The sequence below is a fragment of the Megascapheus bottae genome, chromosome 10, assembly GCF_031878675.1.
Source record: "Megascapheus bottae isolate mThoBot1 chromosome 10, mThoBot2.hap1, whole genome shotgun sequence".
Lineage (NCBI taxonomy): Eukaryota > Metazoa > Chordata > Mammalia > Rodentia > Geomyidae > Megascapheus > Megascapheus bottae.
The window spans coordinates 8732950-8755881 of record NC_143518.1 but is presented as its reverse complement, the minus strand read 5'-3'; the positions used below and the strand labels follow the sequence as shown (position 1 = coordinate 8755881).

At 39.4% G+C, this 22932-nt stretch overlaps 2 protein-coding genes and 1 pseudogene across 2 annotated transcripts; all 3 read left to right on the top strand.

Annotated features, from left to right (window-relative positions):
* Positions 1-257: 257 nt before the first annotated feature.
* LOC150057444 (olfactory receptor 2C3-like) lies at positions 258-1214 on the top strand. The gene has a single exon (XM_090340011.1). It carries the CDS (start codon positions 258-260, stop codon positions 1212-1214), a length of 957 nt encoding a protein of 318 aa, XP_090196137.1.
* Positions 1215-6150: 4936 nt separating this feature from the next.
* LOC150057443 (tubulin alpha-1B chain-like) lies at positions 6151-7390 on the top strand (annotated as a pseudogene).
* Positions 7391-12494: 5104 nt separating this feature from the next.
* On the top strand, positions 12495-13457 carry LOC150057442 (olfactory receptor 2C3). The gene has a single exon (XM_090339716.1). The coding sequence runs from the start codon at positions 12495-12497 to the stop codon at positions 13455-13457; it is 963 nt and encodes a 320-aa protein (XP_090195842.1).
* The last annotated feature ends 9475 nt before the right edge of the window (positions 13458-22932 follow it).

Genomic DNA, 22932 nt, shown 5'->3' with positions numbered 1-22932 from the left:
AATTTATAGTTTGAATCAACATGTTGCCATTTTAACATAAATAACAGCATTAAAATGATCTATAAATGTGCATTCACCTCCAGGCAACACATTTTCCCAAAATCCTTAATACTTATTCTAAATTAGCCTAAGAAATTTGGACACACAACTTACTTTTCCTAGCTGCAAACTAATGGAGATAATCTTTCCATGTTTCACTTCTGGTGCCCCTCCCCTCATAGTGGCCTTTTTTCTCCACACATCACCTCCAACTAGTGATGATGGAAATGACCAATGGAAGTTCTCCACACGTATTCATGCTCCTGGGCTTCTCTGCCCAACCCTCACTGGAACCTGTCCTCTTTGCAGTGGTCTCCTGCTTTTACGTGGTAGCTATCCTGGGCAACGGCACCATCATTCTGGTCTCCTGTAAGGATGTGCGTCTCCACACACCTATGTACTTCTTCCTTGCCAACCTCTCCTTCCTGGACATCAGCTTCACCACAAGCATTGTGCCACAACTCCTGGTCAACCTCTGGGGACCACAGAAGACCATAAGCTATGGAGGCTGTGTGGTCCAGTTCTATGTCTCCCACTGGCTGGGAGCCACTGAGTGTGTGCTGCTGGCTGTCATGTCCTATGACCGCTATGCTGCCATCTGCAGGCCTCTCCACTACACTGTCATAATGCACCCACAGCTTTGCATTGGCCTGGCCTTGGCCTCATGGCTTGGGGGTCTCACCGCCAGCCTGGTGGGCTCCACACTCACCATGCTTTTACCACTCTGTGGGAACAATCGCATTGACCACTTCATTTGTGAGATGCCCCTCATCATGCAACTGGCTTGTGTGGACACCAGCCTCAACGAAGTGGAGATGTATGTGGCCAGCTTCATCTTTGTTGTCTTGCCCCTGGGTCTCATCCTGGTCTCATATGGACATATTGCCTGGGCTGTGTTGAAGATCAAGTCCATAGAGGGACGAAGAAAGGCTTTCAACACATGCTCTTCCCACATGGCAGTGGTGTCCTTGTTCTATGGAAGCATCATCTTCATGTACCTCCAGCCGGCCAAGAGCAACTCTCATAAACAGGGCAAGTTCATAGCTCTCTTCTACACTGTAGCCACCCCCATGCTAAACCCACTGATTTACACCCTGAGGAACAAGGATGTGAAGAATGCCCTGTGGCACATTGCATCAGAAAACAGCTGTGGCTTTGTGGTCAAACAAATGTAGAAATGCTCTCCCATTTCTCAGGAGGATGGATTAGTGATTTGGAAGGTCAAGGTAGGGGAAAGCTAAGTGGAAATCTAAAGTATGTGCATACCCTGTGTTCAGATCAAAGGAAAGAGAAATTATTTTCATTTAGTTTTTCATTTTGCTACAAGTTTTTAATATGAGATGTTATATCAGCTCAACACTATCTCATATTTATATGATTATATCTGTATATTACACATTTCTATGTTAATCCATACATTATTTCATGAATTGTTTATTAAAATGTTTGGCACTACTAGCATAAACCAGGTTTATTGCAGCACTATTCACAATAGCTTTGGTATTGAAATAGCCCTGATGCCTATCAATCGACCAATGAATCAAGAAAATATGATATATATACACAATGAAATTTTACTCTTCTACTAGAAAGAATGATATTGAACAATTTGTAAAGAAATTGAAAGACTTAGAAAAATTACATTAGGTTAAAGTAAGCCTGGCCCATAGAGACAAAGGATACATAGTTTCTCATATATGGGAGCAAGATTTAGCTTATAAGCTTGTAAGTAGATGTGTTAGGTTGTATGCAAGTATATAAAAATAACTGAAATTTGACAGATGAAGAGGAGACAAATATCACAAAATATCACAAATATCACAAAATAAGAGGATAAAAGGGTGGAGTATGCAGTCAAGAACACAATGTATATCTTACAAAATTAAGAATGGGGGAAGATATGGGTAGGAGAGGAATGAGTGAGGTTAAAATTGGTGACATTGATCAAGATACATTGTTATAAATTGCTTAAAAGCTGCTTTGTTAAATGGCAATCCCTTTGTAAAACTACTTAAAGATAATGAAAATAAACCAAGTGCTGGTGACTCATGCCTATAATCCTAGGTATTAAGAAGGTTAAGATGTGAGTACCCTTGTTTGAAGCCAGCTGGGGCAGGAAAGTCCCAGTAAGACTCATACCTCCACTCAAAACCCAGAAGTGGCACTGTGACTGAAGAGGTAGAGCACTAACTAACCTTGAGCACAAAGAGGCTCAGAGACACTGCCTAAGCCCTGAGTTCAAGCCCCAAAGCCAACAAAAAAAGACAATGAAAAATGGTAATTAATGCCTGGCACAAAGTGTGGCCAATTGTGTGAAATATGTTTCATTTTCCCCAATATCTATAATTCAGTAAATTATCTATTGATATCCTTATAACTATCAGGTTATTACAGACCAGTTAAGCATTTAGACTGAAAGGCCAACCTAGATCTATCTATCCACACATGTGTTCACATCTTTCCTCTTAGTTTTAGAACCAGTTCCAACACAAAATTCCCCAAACCTTTGGGTAACAGGTAATTTGAACATCTTTTCTAATCTACAGCAAGCCCATTTCAACCATAGGAGTTTAGGCTGATAATATGACACAGGTGGCATTCTTAGACATCTTCTGCAAGAAGCTTGTCTCAGGGAAATTATCATCGATCAGAAGGAGGGACCTTTCTGTCCAGACTTCCTGAGAGAAGAGTAAGAAGCCAAGAATTGAGTCTAGTCACCAAATATTAATGATTCATAAAGCAAGCCTACCACAATCCCCAGATGATGGAGTTTAGGGTGTTTCTGGTTGTTTCACACTTCACATGCCATGGATATGGCACAAGAACTAAAGATCTCTTGTTCAAGGGGTCTTCCAGACTTAGCCCTGTACCCTTCTTCATCTGGCCACTTATGTATATTCCTTATAACATCTTTTGTAATAAATGCTTAAATGCAATTCAGGTGTCTTCCTGAGTTCCGTGAGACAGGGATACTGATTAATATCCATAGAAACCTGGCCTTGAAAATACTGTCTAGATTTAAAAAACAGCCTGGTACGATGACTTTGGTGACCATAGAATTCAACTCTAAATCCAAGTAGCTAATGTTAGAATTTAATTGAGTGGTAGAAGTGCCCCATGCTTTTTATATTATGACCAAGAGCATTATGACCAAGAGTAGTCTTCTTCCTTCAAGATGAGGAATCTGAAAAATACTGTTCTCCAAGAAAGGTATTTTGGGTTGAATAGTTGGAAAATAAATATTTTACCAAGAAATTGCTGTATCTTACTGTTCTATCTACAAGAACTATTGGACAAATTTCCAGTCAGTTCTAGATCTTTTTCCAAGATCCATGAGACTTTCTAACTCCTTATTGATTTTCTTTTTATATTTTATATTCAAGCATTATTAAATGAAATCTCTTTCTGTATGTTGAAAATGTATCACACAAACTTGGTGCTAATGGTTTATATCAGTAATCCTTGCTACTCAGGAGGCTGAGATCTAAGGATCATGGTACAAAACCAGTCCAGACAGAAAAGTCCATATAACTCATCTCCAATGAACCACCAAAAAAAAAGCCAAAAGTGGAGATACAGCTCAAGTGGTAGAGTGCCAGCCTTAAGCAAAGACAGCACTAAGGCCCTGAATTCAAGGGCCTGCTCTTCCTCTTGAGTCACACACACACACACACACACACACACACACACACACACACACACACAAAGAGAGAGGGGAGGGAGGGAGAGAGAGAGGGGGGGGGGGAGAGAGAGAGAACTGTCTCACAAATCTATCCTAACATAGATATCTCAAGTTTTCAGAGATTCCACTAGCTTGATTGACGTAAGTCTTAAAATTGTATCGTAAAAGTGATACCATCAGCCACTCAGAGATGAGAAAATTCTGATCAGAGAGAAATACTGAGTTTATGTTTATCATAGAGCGTAATAGAGTATGAGCAGATCAAAAAAATCATATGGTTGCTATAATATTTCCTGTGGTAAACAGTTTTGTGGGAATTTTCAGGGAGCTGTATGTGTGCCAGTCCTGGAGCTTGAACTCATGGCCTTGTTACATCCCTGTACTTTTCACTCAGGGTTAGTGTGGTACCAATTGAGCCACAGCTCCATTTTTATCTTCTTGAGAGTAAGTTGGCATTTATACCTTCTTGGAATATCTTACTGGGATGGCTTCAAACTGCAAAACAGATAAAAGCCTCCTAATCCGAAAGTATTACAGGAATGGGCTACTGGTCCCTGGCTCTAGTGAATGGACTTTTATTCTTCAAATCCCACAGATAAAGTTCCTCTCACTACTCTGCATTAAACATTTTCCTAAATATCACATGTACTCTCAAATATTGCTCATATAGTTAACACCAAAAGAGTATATAACACTGAGAGAATTATATAACCTTGCAAGTAAAATTTCAGGACTGATAACAACTTAGCTTCACATTTACTGCCTCTTGAAGACATTTATTTCATTTCTAAGTGGAAGAAATGTCATAAAGATACATTAAGAAAATGAAAGCCATAGTTTGTACATGTTAAATTTATTGTAAAATAATATAGCATCATTAAAAATCTATGAAAATAGCCAAACATCATGGCACACAATAATAATCATAAATCTAGGGAGGTTGAGTCAGGCAGATCATGAATTTGAGGCCAATCTGTACTACACTGGCACTTTCAGAACATTCTGGAATCAGAACCCCAAAATGAATTTGTTCATTAATTGATTTAAGTAAAATATATAAAATAAATGTAAATAAAGTGAAAATAATTTGCAAAACTACAATGTCACACAACTAATTCTTCTACCAAAATCCTAATCCTTTTACCTATTTCACTATCCTCAATTGCCATATGTTTCATAATTCACATGTGGAAAATAAGATTACATTCTTTTAAATTATCTTTGAAATACCAGCACTCAGGAGCATGAGGAGCATGAAGAAAAGGGATTGTGAATTTCACATCACACTGGGCTCCTAGGCAGAGGGTCAAAGGGAGAGAAATGGGGAGGAAGAAAGAGAGAGCGAGAAAGGAAAGTGATTTTTAAAAAGAAAGAAAAAGAAAAGGATGAAGAAACAAGGAAGGAAGATATTGAAGGAAAATGGAAGGGACAGAAGAGGGAGGAAGGGAAGGTAGAAGGAAGAGAGAAAGACAAAGAAACCAAAAAAGAGAGAGAAAAGAAACAGAAAGGAAGGAAGCAAGGAAGGAAGAGAGAGAGAAGGAAAAGCTTTAAGGTTTTCAACTTATTAGTAGAGGCAGACCCACTTCACACCCCTTAGCAAGCCTAACTTGCTTCGTCCAGAGGCTGCTGCTTTGAATATCAACCACATTGAACCAAATGTCTAGATGTCCTGCTTTATCCAAGGTGATAGATAAAACAAGCAATAATCCTAGACACTAAATGATTGGGAGGGGGTGAAGAGAGGGAAAGTGGTAGAAAAACATGGGAAGGGGCATCAATGTTCACGAAGTAATGTACCACTACCTCATGAATGTAACTGTAACCCCTCTGTACATCGCTTTGACAATAAAATACAATCAAGAAAAAGAAAGAGAGGGGAGAGAGAGAGAGAGAGAGAGAGAGAGAGAGAGAGAGAGAGAGAGAGAGAGAGAGAGAGAGAGAGAGAGAGAGAGAGAGAGAGAGATTGCGCGCCAGGTGCCGGTGGCTCACACCTGTAATCCTAGCTACTCAGGAGGCTGATATTTGAGGATTGTGGTTCAAAGCAAACCTAGATACTAAAATCCATGAGACTCTGATCTCAAATTAACCACCAGAAAACCAACCAGAAGCAATGCTGTGGCTCAAGTGGTAGAGTGCTAGCCTTGAGCTGAAGAACTTAAGGACAGAGCCCAGGCCCAGAGTTCAAGCCCCATGACTGACAAAAACAAAAACAAAAAACATATACATATGTGTGTGTGTGTGTGTGTGTGTTTCTCTGAAGTGTATACCAATGATAAAGTCATATGCTCTGTGTATTTCAGAACAGTAAAAGAAAATAAGCTTATGCAGTACATTACTTACATTGACTCTTAGTTTGTCGGAAATGGTAACCAGGACTCAGGCTGCCTGCTCCTGCTCCTGTCGTCTTCTCCACCAAACCCACTGTTATCATGAATGAGTGTATCTCCATCCACATTGGCCAGGCTGGTGTCCAGAATGGCAATGCCTGCTGGGAGCTCTACTGCCTAGAACATGGAATCCAGCTTGATGGCCAGATGTCAAGTGACAAGACCATTAGGGGAGGGACCACTTCAACACCTCCTTCAGTGAGACAGGCACGGGCAAGGTCATCACAGACAAGGAAGATGCCACCAATTGCTATGCCCACGAACACTACATCATTGGCAAGGAGATCACTGACTTCATCTTGGACCTCATCAAAAAGCTAGCCAACCAGTGCACAGGGCTTCAGGGCTTCCGGATCTTCCACAGTTGTGACAGAGGAAGTGGCTCTGGATTCACCTCCCTGCTGATGGAACTATGTGGACTATGGAAAGAAGTCCAAGCTGGAGTTCTCCATCTACTCTGTCTCCCAGGTATCCACAGGTGTAGTTGAGCCCTACAACTCCATCCTCTTCACGCATACCACCCTGGAGCACTGTGCCTTCATGGTGGACAATGAGGCCATCTGGGACATCTGTCATGGAAACCTCGATATCAAATGCCCAACCTACACTAACTTGAACCACCTTATTAGCCAGATCGTGTCTTCCATCACAGCTGCCCTGAGGTTGGATGGGGCCTTGAATGTTGACCTGACAGAATTCCAGACCACTCTGGTGCCCTATCCCAGCATCCACTTCCCTCTGGTCACCTATGCCCCTGTCATCTCTGCTGAGAAAGCCATGAACAACTTTCTGTAGCAGAGATCACCAATGCTTGCTTTGAGTCGGCCAACCGCATGGTAAAATGTGACCTTCACCTTGGAAAATGCATGACCCATTTCCTGTTGTACCCTGGTGATGTGGTCCATAAAGATGTCACCATCTCTACCATCAAGACCAAGCACAGCATCCAGTTTGCCCCACTGGTTTCAAGGTTAGCATCAATTACCAGCCTCCCACTGTGGTTCCTAGTGGAGACTTGGCCAAAGTGCAGCAGGCTATGTGCATGCTGAGCAACACCACAGCCATTACTGAGTCCTGGGATTACCTGTATCACAAGTTTGACCTGATGTATGCCAAGCGTGCCTTTGTCCACTGGTACGTGGGTGAGGTGATGAAGAAAGGCTGTGAGGCAATGGATGTCCTAGAGAAGAATTATGAGGAGGTTGGTGTAGATTCTGTTGAAGGAAAGGATGAGGAAGAAGGAAGGAAATTCCCTTGGCCCTGCAGTATGTCACATTCCTAGAACTTCAGCTTCAACATTACCTGACAGGCACTTAAGTTTTCTGACTAGCTTCTCTTTGTTCAATTGTGATCATGTCTGTCTTTTTCTATGTGTGTAAGATTGGAATCTATTATGGACCTCCAGGATAAGGAAACAAAAGCAATATAATGAGTGATTATCGTCCTTAATGTACTATGTTATCTTTCATCTCTTTTGCCATCCCTTGGTTATCTCATATTGTTACAATATTTCACCTTGTTATCTGATATATTTTATATGTGCTTAATTGGTTATTTGAAATTGGATAGGGAAGGGGGGAAATCAAGATGAGCGGGAGGGAGGGAGGGAAGGAAATGGGAACCATGTCATAAGAAAGGGTATCAATGTTTGTGAAGTTATGCACCCTCCATCTGGTGAATGTAATGTAACCCTTCTATTTTTTTTTGCCAGTCCTGGGCTTGAGTCAGGGCCTGAAAACTGTCCTTGGACTTTCTCAAGGTTAGAGCTCTACCACTTGAGCCTCAGCACCACTTCTGGCTTTTTTCTATGTATGTGGTACCGAGGAATCGAACCCGGTCTTCGTGCATGCTAGGCAAGCACTTTAACCACTAGGCCAAACTCCCGGCCCTGTAACCCTTCTATTAATCACAATAAAAATATATTTAAAAAGTAAAGGCTTTAAGGAAAAAATTTAAAATAAGCTAATCCGATTAAGAAAATGTCAGCCCATTACTAACACTAACGTGTGCACCATTGATAGAATTGGATTAAGAAGAACTGTAGAACTGAGTGCCAAAATCAGACCAGCTCCGTCACTATACAATAAATCCTTGCTGGAAGAGATTTAATTCCCATGCCCTATAAAGTGTTTGACAATATGGAAATCCAAAATAATCTTCTATTCATAAAAAAGAAACTATGAGTACATTGCAAAGACATGATAATTATCCAACAGGGAAAATAAATCCCAAGCTTCTCCCCTCCATTTTAACTCCCCTGATATCCATCACCATCCTGTCCCCTCCTGAGTGCTCCAAGGAATAAGAGATTACTAATGACTATAAAGGTGGTTTTGTAATACTTTGTTCTTTGAGTCAGTCTAAATTTCTATTCTGGAAATGTCATAATGATCCAATTTTTGTTGGGCAAGGGGTGCTACTGGGAATTGAACACAGGGTTTCTCACTTGCAAGCACTGCTCCAGAAGAGCTACAACCCAAATTTTGCTTTTAACTTGCTCCCCTAACTGTTCAGGCTATACTGAAATCATGGTCATCTCGTCTCTCTTGAGTAGCTGCAACTACATGTGTGTGCCAGCACATATATCCCATTCTGATTTCTTGAACTACTAATTTTCTAAGGAAAAATAATGATTCAGATATATTCTGACTTAGAATACCTTCATTAGACATGTACTAAGCTGACAACAACAGCAAGTTTGATACCATTAACGAAGATTTTAAGTATTTAAGTTTTTAGTCACATAGCTGACCTGTTTTGTCACATACATCGAAGTAATAAATGTTACCAATCATTGAAGTAAAATGTTCATTGTCTTATAGCATTTCCATCTGCTTGAAGAGAGATGAGGATTCTTCCCCCTCACCACTGGTAAGTGACATCTGTGGGTTAGTTTGGTTTTGCAAATTTAGAGATTACAGATTTTCTGGCAATTCCAATTAAGGCTAACGAACCCTGATCCAGTTAAACGATCTGATTTCCTGTCCTGTGTAGCCAATTTCCTACACTTTGTGGAACAGTATGTGATGGCATGAGAAGCTCAGATAAAATATGAACTCATAATATTTCCCTTAACTGTCACCATGTTCTTTTTCTCTGTTGTAACCATGCAAATACTTGGAATAGGGTCACAAGTCAAAGTTTTATTGTGACCATGTTAGTGAATCTTTGTCGATGACAAAGGCTTTTCCTTCACTAGTGAGGCAGTAATAATTAATACATCTCATGGATAGCCCCAATAGTAATAAGTAGCTCTAGAGCTTTGAATATACCACTAGACAATTCTAGAAATAGGTCAGATCATCAGAATGGTCTGTGGTTTTTAGTCTCAAAAATTCCATTTGACTATTACATGACCGACCTCCTTGATCTCACCTCCTGGTCGATAGTTGCATGCTTTCTTCCCATTATGCTATGAGTCAACCTAGTTCCTATCTGCACACAGAGCACACACACACACCCATAGGTGACAGTGAGATCACTTAATCGGTGTTCATCTGTGATGACTATGCATGACACAGTCACTATGGCATGACTCATTTGCAGATAAGGACCTGGATTCGCCTCTTTTTGTCCCACATCCTCATTATAAAGCTTTCCTTGTTTTGATGGTTTCTGCTTTCTCTCCAATTGTTAGTTCAGAATCCATTCTCCTAGGTGCTCTTTCCCTGGGAGAGTCCATATTGGCCTGCCCTGCTGCCAGGTATAAATCACACCATTTTCCAAGCCTTTTGAATCAGGTAAATCCATGTTAATGGAGCTTTCCTCTTTCAACTTTGACAAATACTTAAAAGTTCTCTAAGCCCACTTCAAATACAGAATGGAAGACCTCCACACATTTTATTTAAAAAAAGAATCAGTACCTAAAATCCAGAAGAACATGTGACCATGTGACCAGGGGTTTAGAGTGATACTTTTGTTTTGTTTTTTAATTTTTTTATTTTACTGTCAGGGTAATGTATAGAGGGGTTACAGTTACATTCATCAGGTAGCAGGCTCATTTATTTCTCACACATTGATACCCCTCTCATGTTTTTGTTCTCATTTTCCTTCCCCCCCACACTCCCAATCATGTATTGTATGCACATTTATTTGTTTATTTGAAATAGGAAAGGGAAGGGGGGAAACAAGATAATTATGAGATAACTTCATATGTTAATTCATGATCAAAACCAAGTCAGGATAATGATATTCAGCACCTTAAACTTCCATCATTGCTTTTTAGAGAATACCTTAAAACACCTCTTTTCTAATAATTTTGATGCACTATTGTTATATTGTTATTATATTCATTCAACATGCCATAGAAAACCAAAATTTATCATTGGATCCATTCATTGCTCTCTTCTAATCACCACTATTCTGTGTATGATTTATATGAGATCATCCTTTTTAGATTCCACTATGACTTTAAGTACTGTAAATGTACACAATATTCCTGCATATTTTCTTTGATCAATTTGTCACTGTCTGGGTCTTTGGGAGAGCTGAAAGAAAAGTTCATAATTTCTCTGTTTCACTAATCTGGGTTATAATTATAATGAGTTGAGTTTTTTCTTTGTAAAGTGCATGATAGGGTAAATTAATGAGTTTGCAAAGAAGAGGAACATATGAAACACATTACCCAGTTGCCACTATGAAATTGATTTTTCTGAGCTAGGTGTGTGGCTTAGTTGCTGAGCACTTGCCCAAATATATGAGACCTTTATTGTTCCCAACTCACTGTGAGATTTTCTGATATATACATTGTCCTTCCTAAACTCATAGTTTCTTTTATGCCATCTGTATAAGAGAAGAGGGCAATCTATCTTTGAATAAGAGTAGAGGACATGTGGAAGTGGCACTGTGGCTCAAGTGGTAGAGTGCTAGCCTTGAGCTGAAGAGCTCAGGAACAGTGCCAAAGTCCACAGTTCAAGCCTCAGGAAAAAAAAGAGTAGAGGGCATCCATCTGTATGTAAGTGTAAATGGAAGTCCACCACTTCACAAGTGCAGAGGACAGTCCATTTGTGTAGAAGACATAGAGTAGATAGCACTCTCTGAAAGACTCTGGCAGTTTCCAGACAACTGTCCTGTCATCAGCATTCTGTGTTGTGCTGGGTGTCCTTCACCTCTGCCCTCTCCTTGCTCCAACATGGCCTCTGTTATGGCCATATATCATTCTTATGGCCTATTTCACAATGCATTCATTATTGCACATTCATGATACTGATTACATACCTTTGATGTTATCAAACAGGCAAGCCAGAAGCAAAAGAAAATATAGAAAAGTGTAACTTCAAACAATTAGTAACATTGAAATGAGAAGGGCAACAGCAAAATACAACACGAATATAAAAGTGCACATACTAAAAATGTCACAATAAATTAGCATATACAAAATAGAAAGTGACATAATTGCTGTGAGGTAGGAATGAATACGGCCCAAGGAAGATACAAGTAGAAGCCAGGAAGAGTTTTTATTTTATGTATGCTAATGAAGTGCTTGGATTAAAACAACTATAAAATGACCTGAGGAAGTAACAAAGTGAAATTTTGGCTCTTCAGGAACAATCCCTAAACAAAGGAAAGGAACAGTCGATAAGCCAGGAGAACACAGGTGGTAAATACTCAGAGCAATATAATCATTTGAGGTCTTCCTACAACTTACAACCCAGTTTTTGAGGATGCTTATAAAGCAGCAAAAGGAAACCAGAGAGACAAGTTAAACAATTGCTCTAATTTCAGGAGATAAAGGATGGCAAAATAACAGGAATGAGAAGCAATGAAAATGTGGATATATGCAATATATTATATTTAATAAAAATTTGCTAATTATGTGGCTTGACAAGATAAAATTATAAGGCTTACACAGTCTATACAAATAAGCAAATACCAAATTTATAGTCTGAATCCATATGTTGCCATTTTAATATTTTTTAAAAAAATCAGTGCTACCAGGTGCTAGTGGCTCATACTTGCAATCCTAGCTACTCATGAGGCTAAACTCTGGGAATCATAGTTTGAAACAATCCCAGCCACAAAAGTCCATGAGATTCTTATCTCCAATTAACCACCAGAGAGCTAGAAGTGGTGCTGTGGCTCAAAGTGGTAGTCTGCCAGCACTGAGCTAAAGAACATAGGGACAGCGCACAGGCCCAGAGTTCAAACCCCACAACCAACAAAAAAAAGTCAGTGCTCAAAATAATACCTGAATGTCTTCTTCCCCCAGGTTACACAAATTTCTAAACCCTGTAACACTCATTTCAAACTGCTCATGTTTTCAACAGCCTTGGGCACACAACTGACTTTTCCTAGCTACAAACTAAAGGAGATGATCTTTTCAAGTTTCACTTCTGGTGTCCCTCCCCTCACAGTGGCCTTTTTTCTCCACACATCACCTCCAAGTGATGATGGAAATGACCAATGGAAGTTCTCCACACGTATTCGTGCTCCTGGGCTTCTCTGCCCAACCCTCACTGGAACCTGTCCTCTTTGCAGTGGTCTCCTGCTTTTACGTGGTAGCTATCCTGGGCAATGGCACCATCATTCTGGTCTCCTGTAAGGATGTGCGTCTCCACACACCTATGTACTTCTTCCTTGCCAACCTCTCCTTCCTGGACATCAGCTTCACCACAAGCATTGTGCCACAACTCCTGGTCAACCTCTGGGGACCACAGAAGACCATAAGCTATGGAGGCTGTGTGGTCCAGTTCTATGTCTCCCACTGGCTGGGAGCCACTGAGTGTGTGCTGCTGGCTGTCATGTCCTATGACCGCTATGCTGCCATCTGCAGGCCTCTCCACTACACTGTCATAATGCACCCACAGCTTTGCATTGGCCTGGCCTTGGCCTCATGGCTTGGGGGTCTCACCACCAGCCTGGTGGGCTCCACACTCACCATGCTTTTACCACTCTGTGGGAACAATCGCATCGACCACTTCATTTGTGAGATGCCCCTCATCATGCAACTGGCTTGTGTGGACACCAGCCTCAACGAAGTGGAGATGTATGTGGCCAGTTTCATCTTTGTTGTCTTGCCCCTGGGTCTCATCCTGGTCTCATATGGACATATTGCCCGGGCTGTGTTGAAGATCAAGTCCACAGAGGGACGAAGAAAGGCTTTCAACACGTGCTCTTCCCACGTGGCAGTGGTGTCCTTGTTCTATGGAAGCATCATCTTCATGTACCTCCAGCCAGCCAAGAGCAACTCTCATGAGCAGGGCAAGTTCATAGCTCTCTTCTACACTGTAGCCACCCCCATGCTAAACCCACTGATTTACACCCTGAGGAACAAGGATGTGAAGAATGCCCTGTGGCACATTGTGTCAGGGAACTGTAGTGGCCTTGGGAAGAAACAGGAACAAATCTAAAGACCTTAGCCACTTTTTAATTTTGTCAGTCATGGGGCTTAAATTCAGGGAACTGTCTCTGAGCTTCAGTGCTAAAGGCTAGTGCTCTCTACCACTTGTAGCCACAGCTCCACTTCCTGGTTCAGGCGATTAACTTGGAGAGAAGTGTTTGAAAGACATTCCTACCCAGCATGGCTTCCAACCCCATTCCTGAGGTCTCAGCGTCCTGAGTGGCTACGATTTCAGGTGTGATCCACTGTCCACATCCATTTTTTTATTATGAATAATTCTACTATGAACTTGGGTGTAAAAATAAAGGCTTAAACTTCTGCCTTAGTTTTTCTCCTTTTTTTTGGTTAGTCATGGGGCTTGAGTTCAGTGCCTAGGTACTATCGCTGAGCTTTTCATTCAAGGCTACTGCTCTACCATTTTGAACCACAATGCCACTTCTTATTTTTGCTGTTTAATTGGAGATGAAACTATAATGACTTTCCTGACTAGGCTAGCGTCAGTGATCCTCAGATCTCAATCCCTTCATTAGCTAAGAGTACAGGCATGAATCACATGTGCCTAGCCTTCCTTAGCCACTTCTTAGTAGGATGGATGATTTATTTGCAAGTCATAATAGGTAGAATGCCACTTCATTATCACTTGAGTATTGGTAAGGGTAAATCTGAAATAAGTTATATCCATGCTCTAATTTTAGAGCAGAGGAAAGAAAAGATATTCATTACTTACAAAGCTTTGTTAAATAGCTTTTTAAAATGAATTTTCACATAAGCTCAATATTATCTCATATCCATATATTACACAAATCTATGTTAATTGTTATCTTGTTAATTGTTGGTAAAAATACCAGTCACTGAGGGTGCTTAATTGTATGAAGATTCTTTCATTTTCCTTAATATTTCTCTTTATTTTACAGTTTCCTTACTATGTCTAATAACATATTGAAGAAGATATTGATAGCCTTATACAAATCAGGTTCCTACATACTAATTAAGCATTTAGACTAGAAGCCAACCTTGATCTATTTATCCATACAAGTGCTCACAATCCTACCTATAATTCCTGTGGTTCACTAAAATATATATTTCCTCTTTGTTATAGATCCATTTCTAACCAAAAAAACTCCAAAAATCTTTGCGGTTACCTGAGTGACAGGGTTTGGAAAGCCTTTTATTTTATTTTTTATTTCATTTTTAGTTTTGTCCTTTTGTTTTATTTTTATTCTTTTTCTTTCTTTCTTTCTTTCTTTTGCCAGCCCTGGGGGCTTGAACTCTAGCCTGACACTGTCCTTGAGCCTTTTTTTTTATCAAGGCTAGTGTTCTACCCCTTGAGCCACAGCACCACTTCCAGTTTTTTCTAGGTATGTGGTACCAAGGAATCAAACCTAGAGTTTCATGCATGCAAGACAACCACTCTATCAGTAGGCCACACTCCTGGCCCTTTTTTGTTTTATTTTATTATTTTTATTTTTGATGTTTATTTTATTTTTATTGTAAAGTTCACATAGAGAAGGCTTACAATTCCATGAATAGGTAATAAGTACAATTCTTTTTGAACCATGTCTCCCCTTCCCTTATTCTCAGGCAGTTTTTCCCTCCCATCCCTACCCACAAGATGAACAGTTCATTTTCCACAGGGTGTAGAGAACACCATTGTACTTGTTCACCCTTTGATCACCTTCTCTGTATACCCTTTCCCCTCCCAAATACAAACTAACAAACAAGAGAAGGGAAAGAAAAACAAAAACAGCAGCAATGCCAACTTTAAAAAGAAATCTTGCTTCCTTTTTTGAAGTTCATTTTATATGAATGTACATAGCTTTTGAGCCTTTGTCAACCACTCCTTGGCCTCAGGGCAGATGTCTAGAGTCCTATATAATTTATCATGTCCCAGTGCATGTGTGTGTGTGTGTGTGTGTGTGTGTGTGTGTGTGTATGTGTGTATTAATCATACAGTATGTTTACTAGTAGGTCTATAGGCACAGTATAGTTATAGTTACCACAAATGAGGGAAATTACACAACCTATGTTTTGGCTCTGGATTATTGCACTTAATATATTTTTCCAAGTCTGGAAAGTCTTCTCTAATTCACAGAAAGCCCATTTCAGGAATTTAGGCCAAGAGTATGACACAGGTGAGACTCTTAGATAATTTCTGGAAGGGACTGTCCCCAGGAAGACTAGTCATAGATTAGAAGATAGGATCTTGAAGTCCTATCCCCATACTTCCTGAGATATCAGTGAAAAGCCAAGAATTGAGCCTACTCACCTAATATTAGCGATGAAATAAAACATACTTATGTAATAGAACCTCCATTAGACTCCCCAAATGATGGAGTTTACAGTGTTGCCTATCATACCACTCTCCTAGTGCCAGGTGCATGGCGTATCCCCAATGCCACAGATTCCAAAGGTCTTATGTTCAAAGGGTCTTCCAGGTTTAACCCTATGCCCTGCTCTGTCTGGCCCTCTATTTGTACTCTCTGTAACATCCTCCAAAATAAATAATTGCATGCAAGTCAAATGTCTTCCTGAGTTCTGTGTAACATTCTAAGAACACTGCCCAACTTGACAGAACTCCTGTTTAATAGCCAGGGAAGTGGGAGTACGCTGGGACTTGAAATGGTTGTCCAGACTAAAAATGATGACCTTTATACTCCTAGAATTCAACCCTAAATCCAAGTAGCCAATGTTAGAATTAAATTGAATGGTAGAAGTCCACAGATTTGTAGAAACTTGCTGCTCGTGTGAAGAATCCCATAGTTTTCCTCCTCGTTTAAGATAAGGAATCTAAAGAATGATTATTTTGAGATGAATTGTCAGGAAATTAATGCTTTTACCAATAAAGTGCTATATTTTACTGATCTAGCTACAATGAGTGAGCTCTATTGTAGATTTTCATACTTGACTCTACACCTGTTTCCAGGATGCACTATTACACTTACTTTTTTAACTTTTTAATTTTTTGCCAATCCTGGGGCTTGAACCCAGGGCCTGACACTGTTCTTGGGCTTTGTCAATACTAGTGCTCTAACCCTTGAGCCAGAGCATTACTTCTGGTTTTTTTCTGTGTACGTGGTACTAAGGAATCGAACCCAGGGCTTCATGCATGCTAGTCAAGAACTCTACCACTAGGCCATGATCCTAACTTTTTTTGTTGGTCATGGGGCTTGAACTCTGGGCCTGAGCACTGTTCCTGAGCCCTTCAGCTCCAGGCTACTGCTCCTTGAGCCACAGCCCCACTTTCCATTTTCTAGTGATTAATTAGAGATAAGAGTCTCATGTTCTTTAGTGCCCAGGCTGGCTTTGACTTGCCGTCCTCAGATCTCAGCCTCCCAAGTAGTTAGGATTACAGATGTGAGCCACAGCACCTCTTCTTTTAATATCCAAGAAAACTTCCATCATTATCCAATTAAATGTGTTTCTGTATGTTTTAAAATGATGATGTAATAATACTGGCCTGAGATAGAAAACTCAAGTTTTCAGAAATGCTAGTGGCTTGGTTGACTTCAAGTTTAAAACAGAATTATAAAGTACATAACATTAGCCAGAGATTTTAAAGCTCTGATGTTTATATGTTTATGTTTCAAAGAGCATAATGAAGTATAAGAGAACAAAAATCATATGATTGCAATATTTTAGTGATTATTATGTGTATATGCATATATGTGTGTGTGCCTGTGCCAGCAATGTACCCAAGCTTTTTTTGTTCAAGCCTAACACTCTACCATTTGAACCACAGCTCCACTTTCATCTTTTCAGTGGAAGAATCTCACAGACTTTACTTCTCAGGCTGACTTCAAACTGACATCCTCAGTTCTAAGCTGCCTAAGTACTAAGAATTACAGGCATGAGGAGCTGGCACCCAGCTTTACTTAGTAAACTTTTATTCTCTGAATACTGCTTCCAAAAAAAAAAGAATCCAGGGCTAGGAGTTTGGCCTATTGGTAGAGTGCATGAAGCCCTGAGTTGGATTCCTTGGTACCACATATACAGAAAAGGCTGGATGTGGTACTGTGATTCAAGTGGTAGCTATATTCAAGTCCCACGGCTGGCAAAAAAAAATGGGGGGAGGAAAAGAAGGAAGGGAGAAAAAGAGAAGGAGGATGAAGAAGAGGTAGAGGAGACGGAAAAGGAAAAGGAGAGGAGGGTTATCACAAGGACAAAGAGATGGCCTTCATTACATGCATTCAACCTGGACCACAAGCATGAATCAAAATAAAAGTATTTTCTTTATTTAAGAAAATGAAAGTTTGATGCATATACTATGAAACTAAGGAAATTGAAAGAATGGAGTAGTTTAAGAAGGATGGAGCTGGACACAGTGTCTCATGCCTATAATCCTAGCTTCTCAGGAAGCTGAGATCTGAGGATTACAGTTCAAAGCCACCCTGGCACTGAAGACTATGAGACTCTTACCTCCAATTAACCACCAGAAAACTGTAAGTTTCACTGTGACTCACAGGGCAGGGCAGCAGCCTTGAGCTGAAGATCTAAAAGGTCAGTGCCCAGACCCAGATTGAGCTCCCAGAACAGGTGTTCCATTCCTTTGGAGTCATCCAGCGGGTGACAGTCCTTCCCAAGAACCTAACACATTCATTCCCCTCCCATTCCCCCAACCACCCCATCTCTCTTGTCAATGCCTAGTAATTCTTTGACACCAAGAATTAACAAGTTCTGATGTTTACATCCTATTAAGATTAAAGGTAAACCTACCGAAATTGATGGTTCATATTGGGAAGGGAATAAGATTTTTGTTTTGTTTTATTATACCAGTCTTGTGGCTCGAAGGAAAGACAGGGCTCTATCCCTGAGTTTTTGGTAGAGGCCACCACTCCACCACTTGAGACAAAGCCCCACTTCTTCCATTTCTGGGTTGTTTTTTGGGGGGGAGGTTGAGTTTGTTTCTTCTGTTATTGTTTTGGTGTTGGTGGTAAAGGTACTGGTTAAGAATCTCAAGGACTTTTCTACCCAGGCTAGCTTTGAAACATGACCATCAGATCTCAGCTTCCTGTGTAACTAGAATTAGTGGCATGAGCTACAGGTACCCATCTGAGAAGCGAAGTTTGTAAACCTCTTACTTATGGCTAATGCCTATAATCCTAGCTACTTAGACGGCTAACATCTGAGGCTAATGGTTTGAATCCAGCCAGAGCAGGAAAGGCCTAAGCACCAATAAAACTGGAAGAAAAACAGATTAAGTGGTACAATGTCCGCCTTGGGCACAAAAGATCAGGCCCTGGGTTTAAGCCCAGGACAGTAAAAAAAAAAAAAAAAAGATAAATTAATACATAGTTTAGTAATAAACTTAAGTTTGCTTTGCTAAATGGCAATTTATTTGTACAACTGCTTAAATATAATAAACAATTTAAAGAGATGAATGGAAAAAATCAAAATAATTAAATGAATATGTACTTGCTATCTTTATTTTGCTCTACACCTTTAAATACTGACTACAAAGACATGGTTTAAAATATAATCTCAGCTACAAAGGAGAATAAATTATTGACACAGACTTTAATGTAAGTATTGAAAACATATGAAGAAAAAAATCACAAAAATATAATATTGTATAATTTCATTGTATAGGATATCTAAGTAGGGCAAATTCATAGAGACAGAAAACAAACTACTAGTGAGTACCAGACAGGAGAGTTGAGAAAAAGAAAGTGATGCATCATGGGTATAGGTATTTTATTTGAAGGGATGCAAACCTTTTTAAACTAGTAAAATGAGGGTTGTATGATGTTGTAAATGTACTTTCACAGATGGAACACTTTCAAATAGCTACAATGTTATACATTAGTCATAACAAACACAATCTTATCCTATTTTTTTAATGGCTGAGATATGAGGATCATCCTTTAAAGCCATCTCATGCAGGAAAGTTCCTATGACTTTTATCTCCAATTAATCACCAAAAGCCAGATATAGAGCTATGGCACAAAGTGGTAGGGCACTAGTCTTGATCATAAAAGCTCAGGGATAGGGTTCAGACCCTACAAAAACAATGTATATCACCAAGGTGTATACTAGTGACAAATTCATATATTTTGTGAATTTTACCATAATCATATCCAATTAAGAAAATGTTAGCCTATCACAGAAATGTACACCAAGCATAGAATGATTGGACTGAAAAGTCTATAGCACTGTGTGTCTATATTAGCATAATAAGCCAGTATTTCAGAATATCTTCATCACTACACAATAAATTCTTGCTTCAAGAGATTTAATTCTCATACCCCATAAATAGTGCTTCACAGCATAGTAATATAAAACAATCTTCTATTCATAAAAACAAACCTACATAACAAAGACATGGTAATTATCCAGCAGGGAAAAAAAAATCCCAAGATTCTTCCCCTCTACATTTACTCCCTTGATATCCACCGCCATCCTGTCTCCCTCCTGAGTGCTCCAGGGAATAAAACAGATTACTTACAGCTATAAAGGTCTTTTATTTAACACTCCTTTCTTTGTGGGCCAGCCTATATTTCTACGCTGAATGGCATGAACCATACTATTATTTTGTGAGGGATGGTACTAAGGATTGAACTCAGGCCTCCCACTTGCTAGTAATTTTTGTTCTACCAGTAGAACTACAATGCAATTTTTGTGTTTTTTATTTGCTTTTTAGATAGGGCCTCCATAACTGCTTACCCTGTCCATAAACTATGATCCTCTTGTTTCTGTCTCTCAGGGAGACAGAACTACACACATGCAGGACCGCACATCCCATCCTCACTTCTTTACTATTTTTTTAAAAGGCATCATTTTCTGATTCAATTATATTCTTGAGTTTGACTTTAAAAATGTCTTTTATATATGTATGAAACCCACAACTCTAATATATCTGCTGCCAATAACTTTGAGGTTTTCAATATTAAAATCACTTTCAAATTAGCTGACCTGTTTTTTCATGCTACATACACCAACTTAATAAATATTACCCATCCTTAGTAAAGTACTGACTTACAACATTTCCATCCTGCTAGAAGGGAGATGAGTATGCTGCTACCTCAACACTGGTAAGTGACATTTGTGGGTTTGTATGTCTAGCTTTCCAAATGTAGAGATTATAGATTTTCTGGCAATTCAAATTAAGGCTAGTCAACACTGAACCAGTTAAATAATCTTATATCCTTTCCTGTGGTCTTTGGCATTTTAGTCAATTTCCCACACTCTGGGGATATGATGGCATGATTAGCTCGGATAAAATATGAGCTCATAATATTTCCCTTAATTTTTCTTTGTTGCAATCATACAATATTTGAGATAGAGTCACATGTCAAAGTTTTGTTGGGACCCTGTTGCTGAATCTGTGTGGATTAGAAAGACTCTCCCTTTATTGAGAGGTAATAACAATCAGTATATCTCAGTGACAGCCCCAATGCTACTAAGTAGCTCTAGAGCTCTGGATATGCCACTGAATAATTCTTGAAATAGGTCAGATTGTCAGAATGGTCTCTTTTTTGGTCAAAGACTCTTCTTAGCTATTGTCCCATGACTGATCTTAAGGTTTTCATCTCCAGGCAAGATTTACACATAATCTGCACATTACCAGTTATGAGTCACCCTAGTTCCTATCTTGAAGCAGAGCACACACTCATACCCACAGGTGACAGATATGTTGCTTAGCCTGTGTTTATCTGTGGTAACTATATATGGAACAGTCACCATGGCATGACTCTGTTGCAGATAAGTACCCTGGTTTCCCATTTGTGGGTCCTATAAACTCATTACAAAGCTTCCCTTGGCAGGGAGTTTGGCCTATTAGTAAGAGTTCTTGCCTAGCATGCATGAAGACCCAGGTTCAAGTCTTTGGTACCACGTACATAGAAAAAGCCTGAAGTAGTGCTGTGGCTCAAGTGGTAGAGTTATAGCCTTAAGAAAGCCCAAGGACTGCCAAGGCCCTGAGTTCAAGCCTCAGGATTGGCAAGGAAAGAAAGAAAGAAAGAAAGAAAGAAAGAAAGAAAGAAAGAAAGAAAGAAAGAAAGAAAGAAAGAAAGAAAGAAAGAAAGGAAGGAAGGAAGGAAGGAAGGAAGGAAGGAAGGAAGAAAAGAAAGGAAAGAAAGCTTGTTTTGATGATCTATGCTGACTCCCTGATTGTTAATTCAGAATCCATTCTCCTAGATGCTCTTTCACTGGAAGAGTCAGAATTAGCCTGGCCTTCCATGTCCATCACGTGATTCTCTCAGCTTTCTGAAGTAGTCAAGTCCATGTTGACACAGTTTTCATGTTTTAGATTTTTTAGATACTTAAGTTCTCTAAGCCAATTTTAAATACAGAATGAATGACATCCACAAATTTTATAGTAAATGTTTATGAAATATCATGTGTTGCTTGATTCAAGATCAAGCCAAGATTAAGTCAGGATAATCTCAATATCCATTGCTTTATGGAGAGTAAATTCTGATACATCTTCTTTTGATGAGTTGCTGTTATTTTATTCACCCACCAGGTCACACAACCCCAGAACTTGGTACTGGACCCATTCCCTGATCAGCTTCCCTCTCCAAAATTCCCTCTCCCTGACTCTTGTCATCACTATTCTGTTCTATGATTCATTTAAGATCATACTTTTCAGATTCAATTTATAACACATGTGATGAAATCTAAAAGACTAATTGTACACAATATTCTCACTTAATTTGTTTGAGCAACTTCTAGTTGCTTCTAGAGATAAGTTTTACTGTCTTGGATTTTGAGAGAGTTGGATGAAATCTAAATACTAGGTTTTTTTGTTTTTTATGAATATAATGCATCTTTTTTATTTTTTATTGTAACATATAGAGGGGTGACAGTTACATTTGTCAGATAGTAGTTACATTATTTCTCACATATTGATACCCCTTCTCATATTTTTGTCCCCATTTCCTTCCCCCAACCCCTCCCAATCATCTTGTTTTCCTCCAATACAATGCATCTTGATCAATGTCAACCCTTTCCACTTCCTCACCCATTCTGTCCTTACTCACCTCTTCCATCACTTTTCTTGTAGTCTATGCATTGAATTACTTTTTATTGTAATGTATAGAGGGATTATAATTACATTCGCCAGATAGTAGGTATATTACTTTTTACACATTAATACTCCTTCTCATGTTTCTGTCCCCAGACCCCTCCCGATCATCTTGTTTTCCCCCTTCCCTTTCCTATTTCAAATAAATAAATGTATATACAATATACCCAGTAACAAAGTCAGGTACAGTAACAATATGCATTGGATTCTTGACTGCATTCTTCCCCTCTTCACTTCTTTCAAGTACCTGCTTCTTGGCATTTTATTTTGTACTTTGATTTTTGCCTTTCTAAGGAATTACACTATTTGAGTTCTCCCTTGAATCTACTATATTTCAGTTACTGCATTTGTATACACATGCATACCACTCAACATATTTACTTACATATTTGTAAATTAATTCTAGCTCCCACATATGAACAAGAACTTGCAACCCTTTTCTCCCTGGGCCAGAATTACTTAA

Coding starts and splice junctions, on each gene's coding strand:
- LOC150057444 (XM_090340011.1), top strand. CDS start 258: ATGATGGAAATGACCAATGGAAGTTCTCCACACGTATTCATGCTCCTG.
- LOC150057442 (XM_090339716.1), top strand. CDS start 12,495: ATGATGGAAATGACCAATGGAAGTTCTCCACACGTATTCGTGCTCCTG.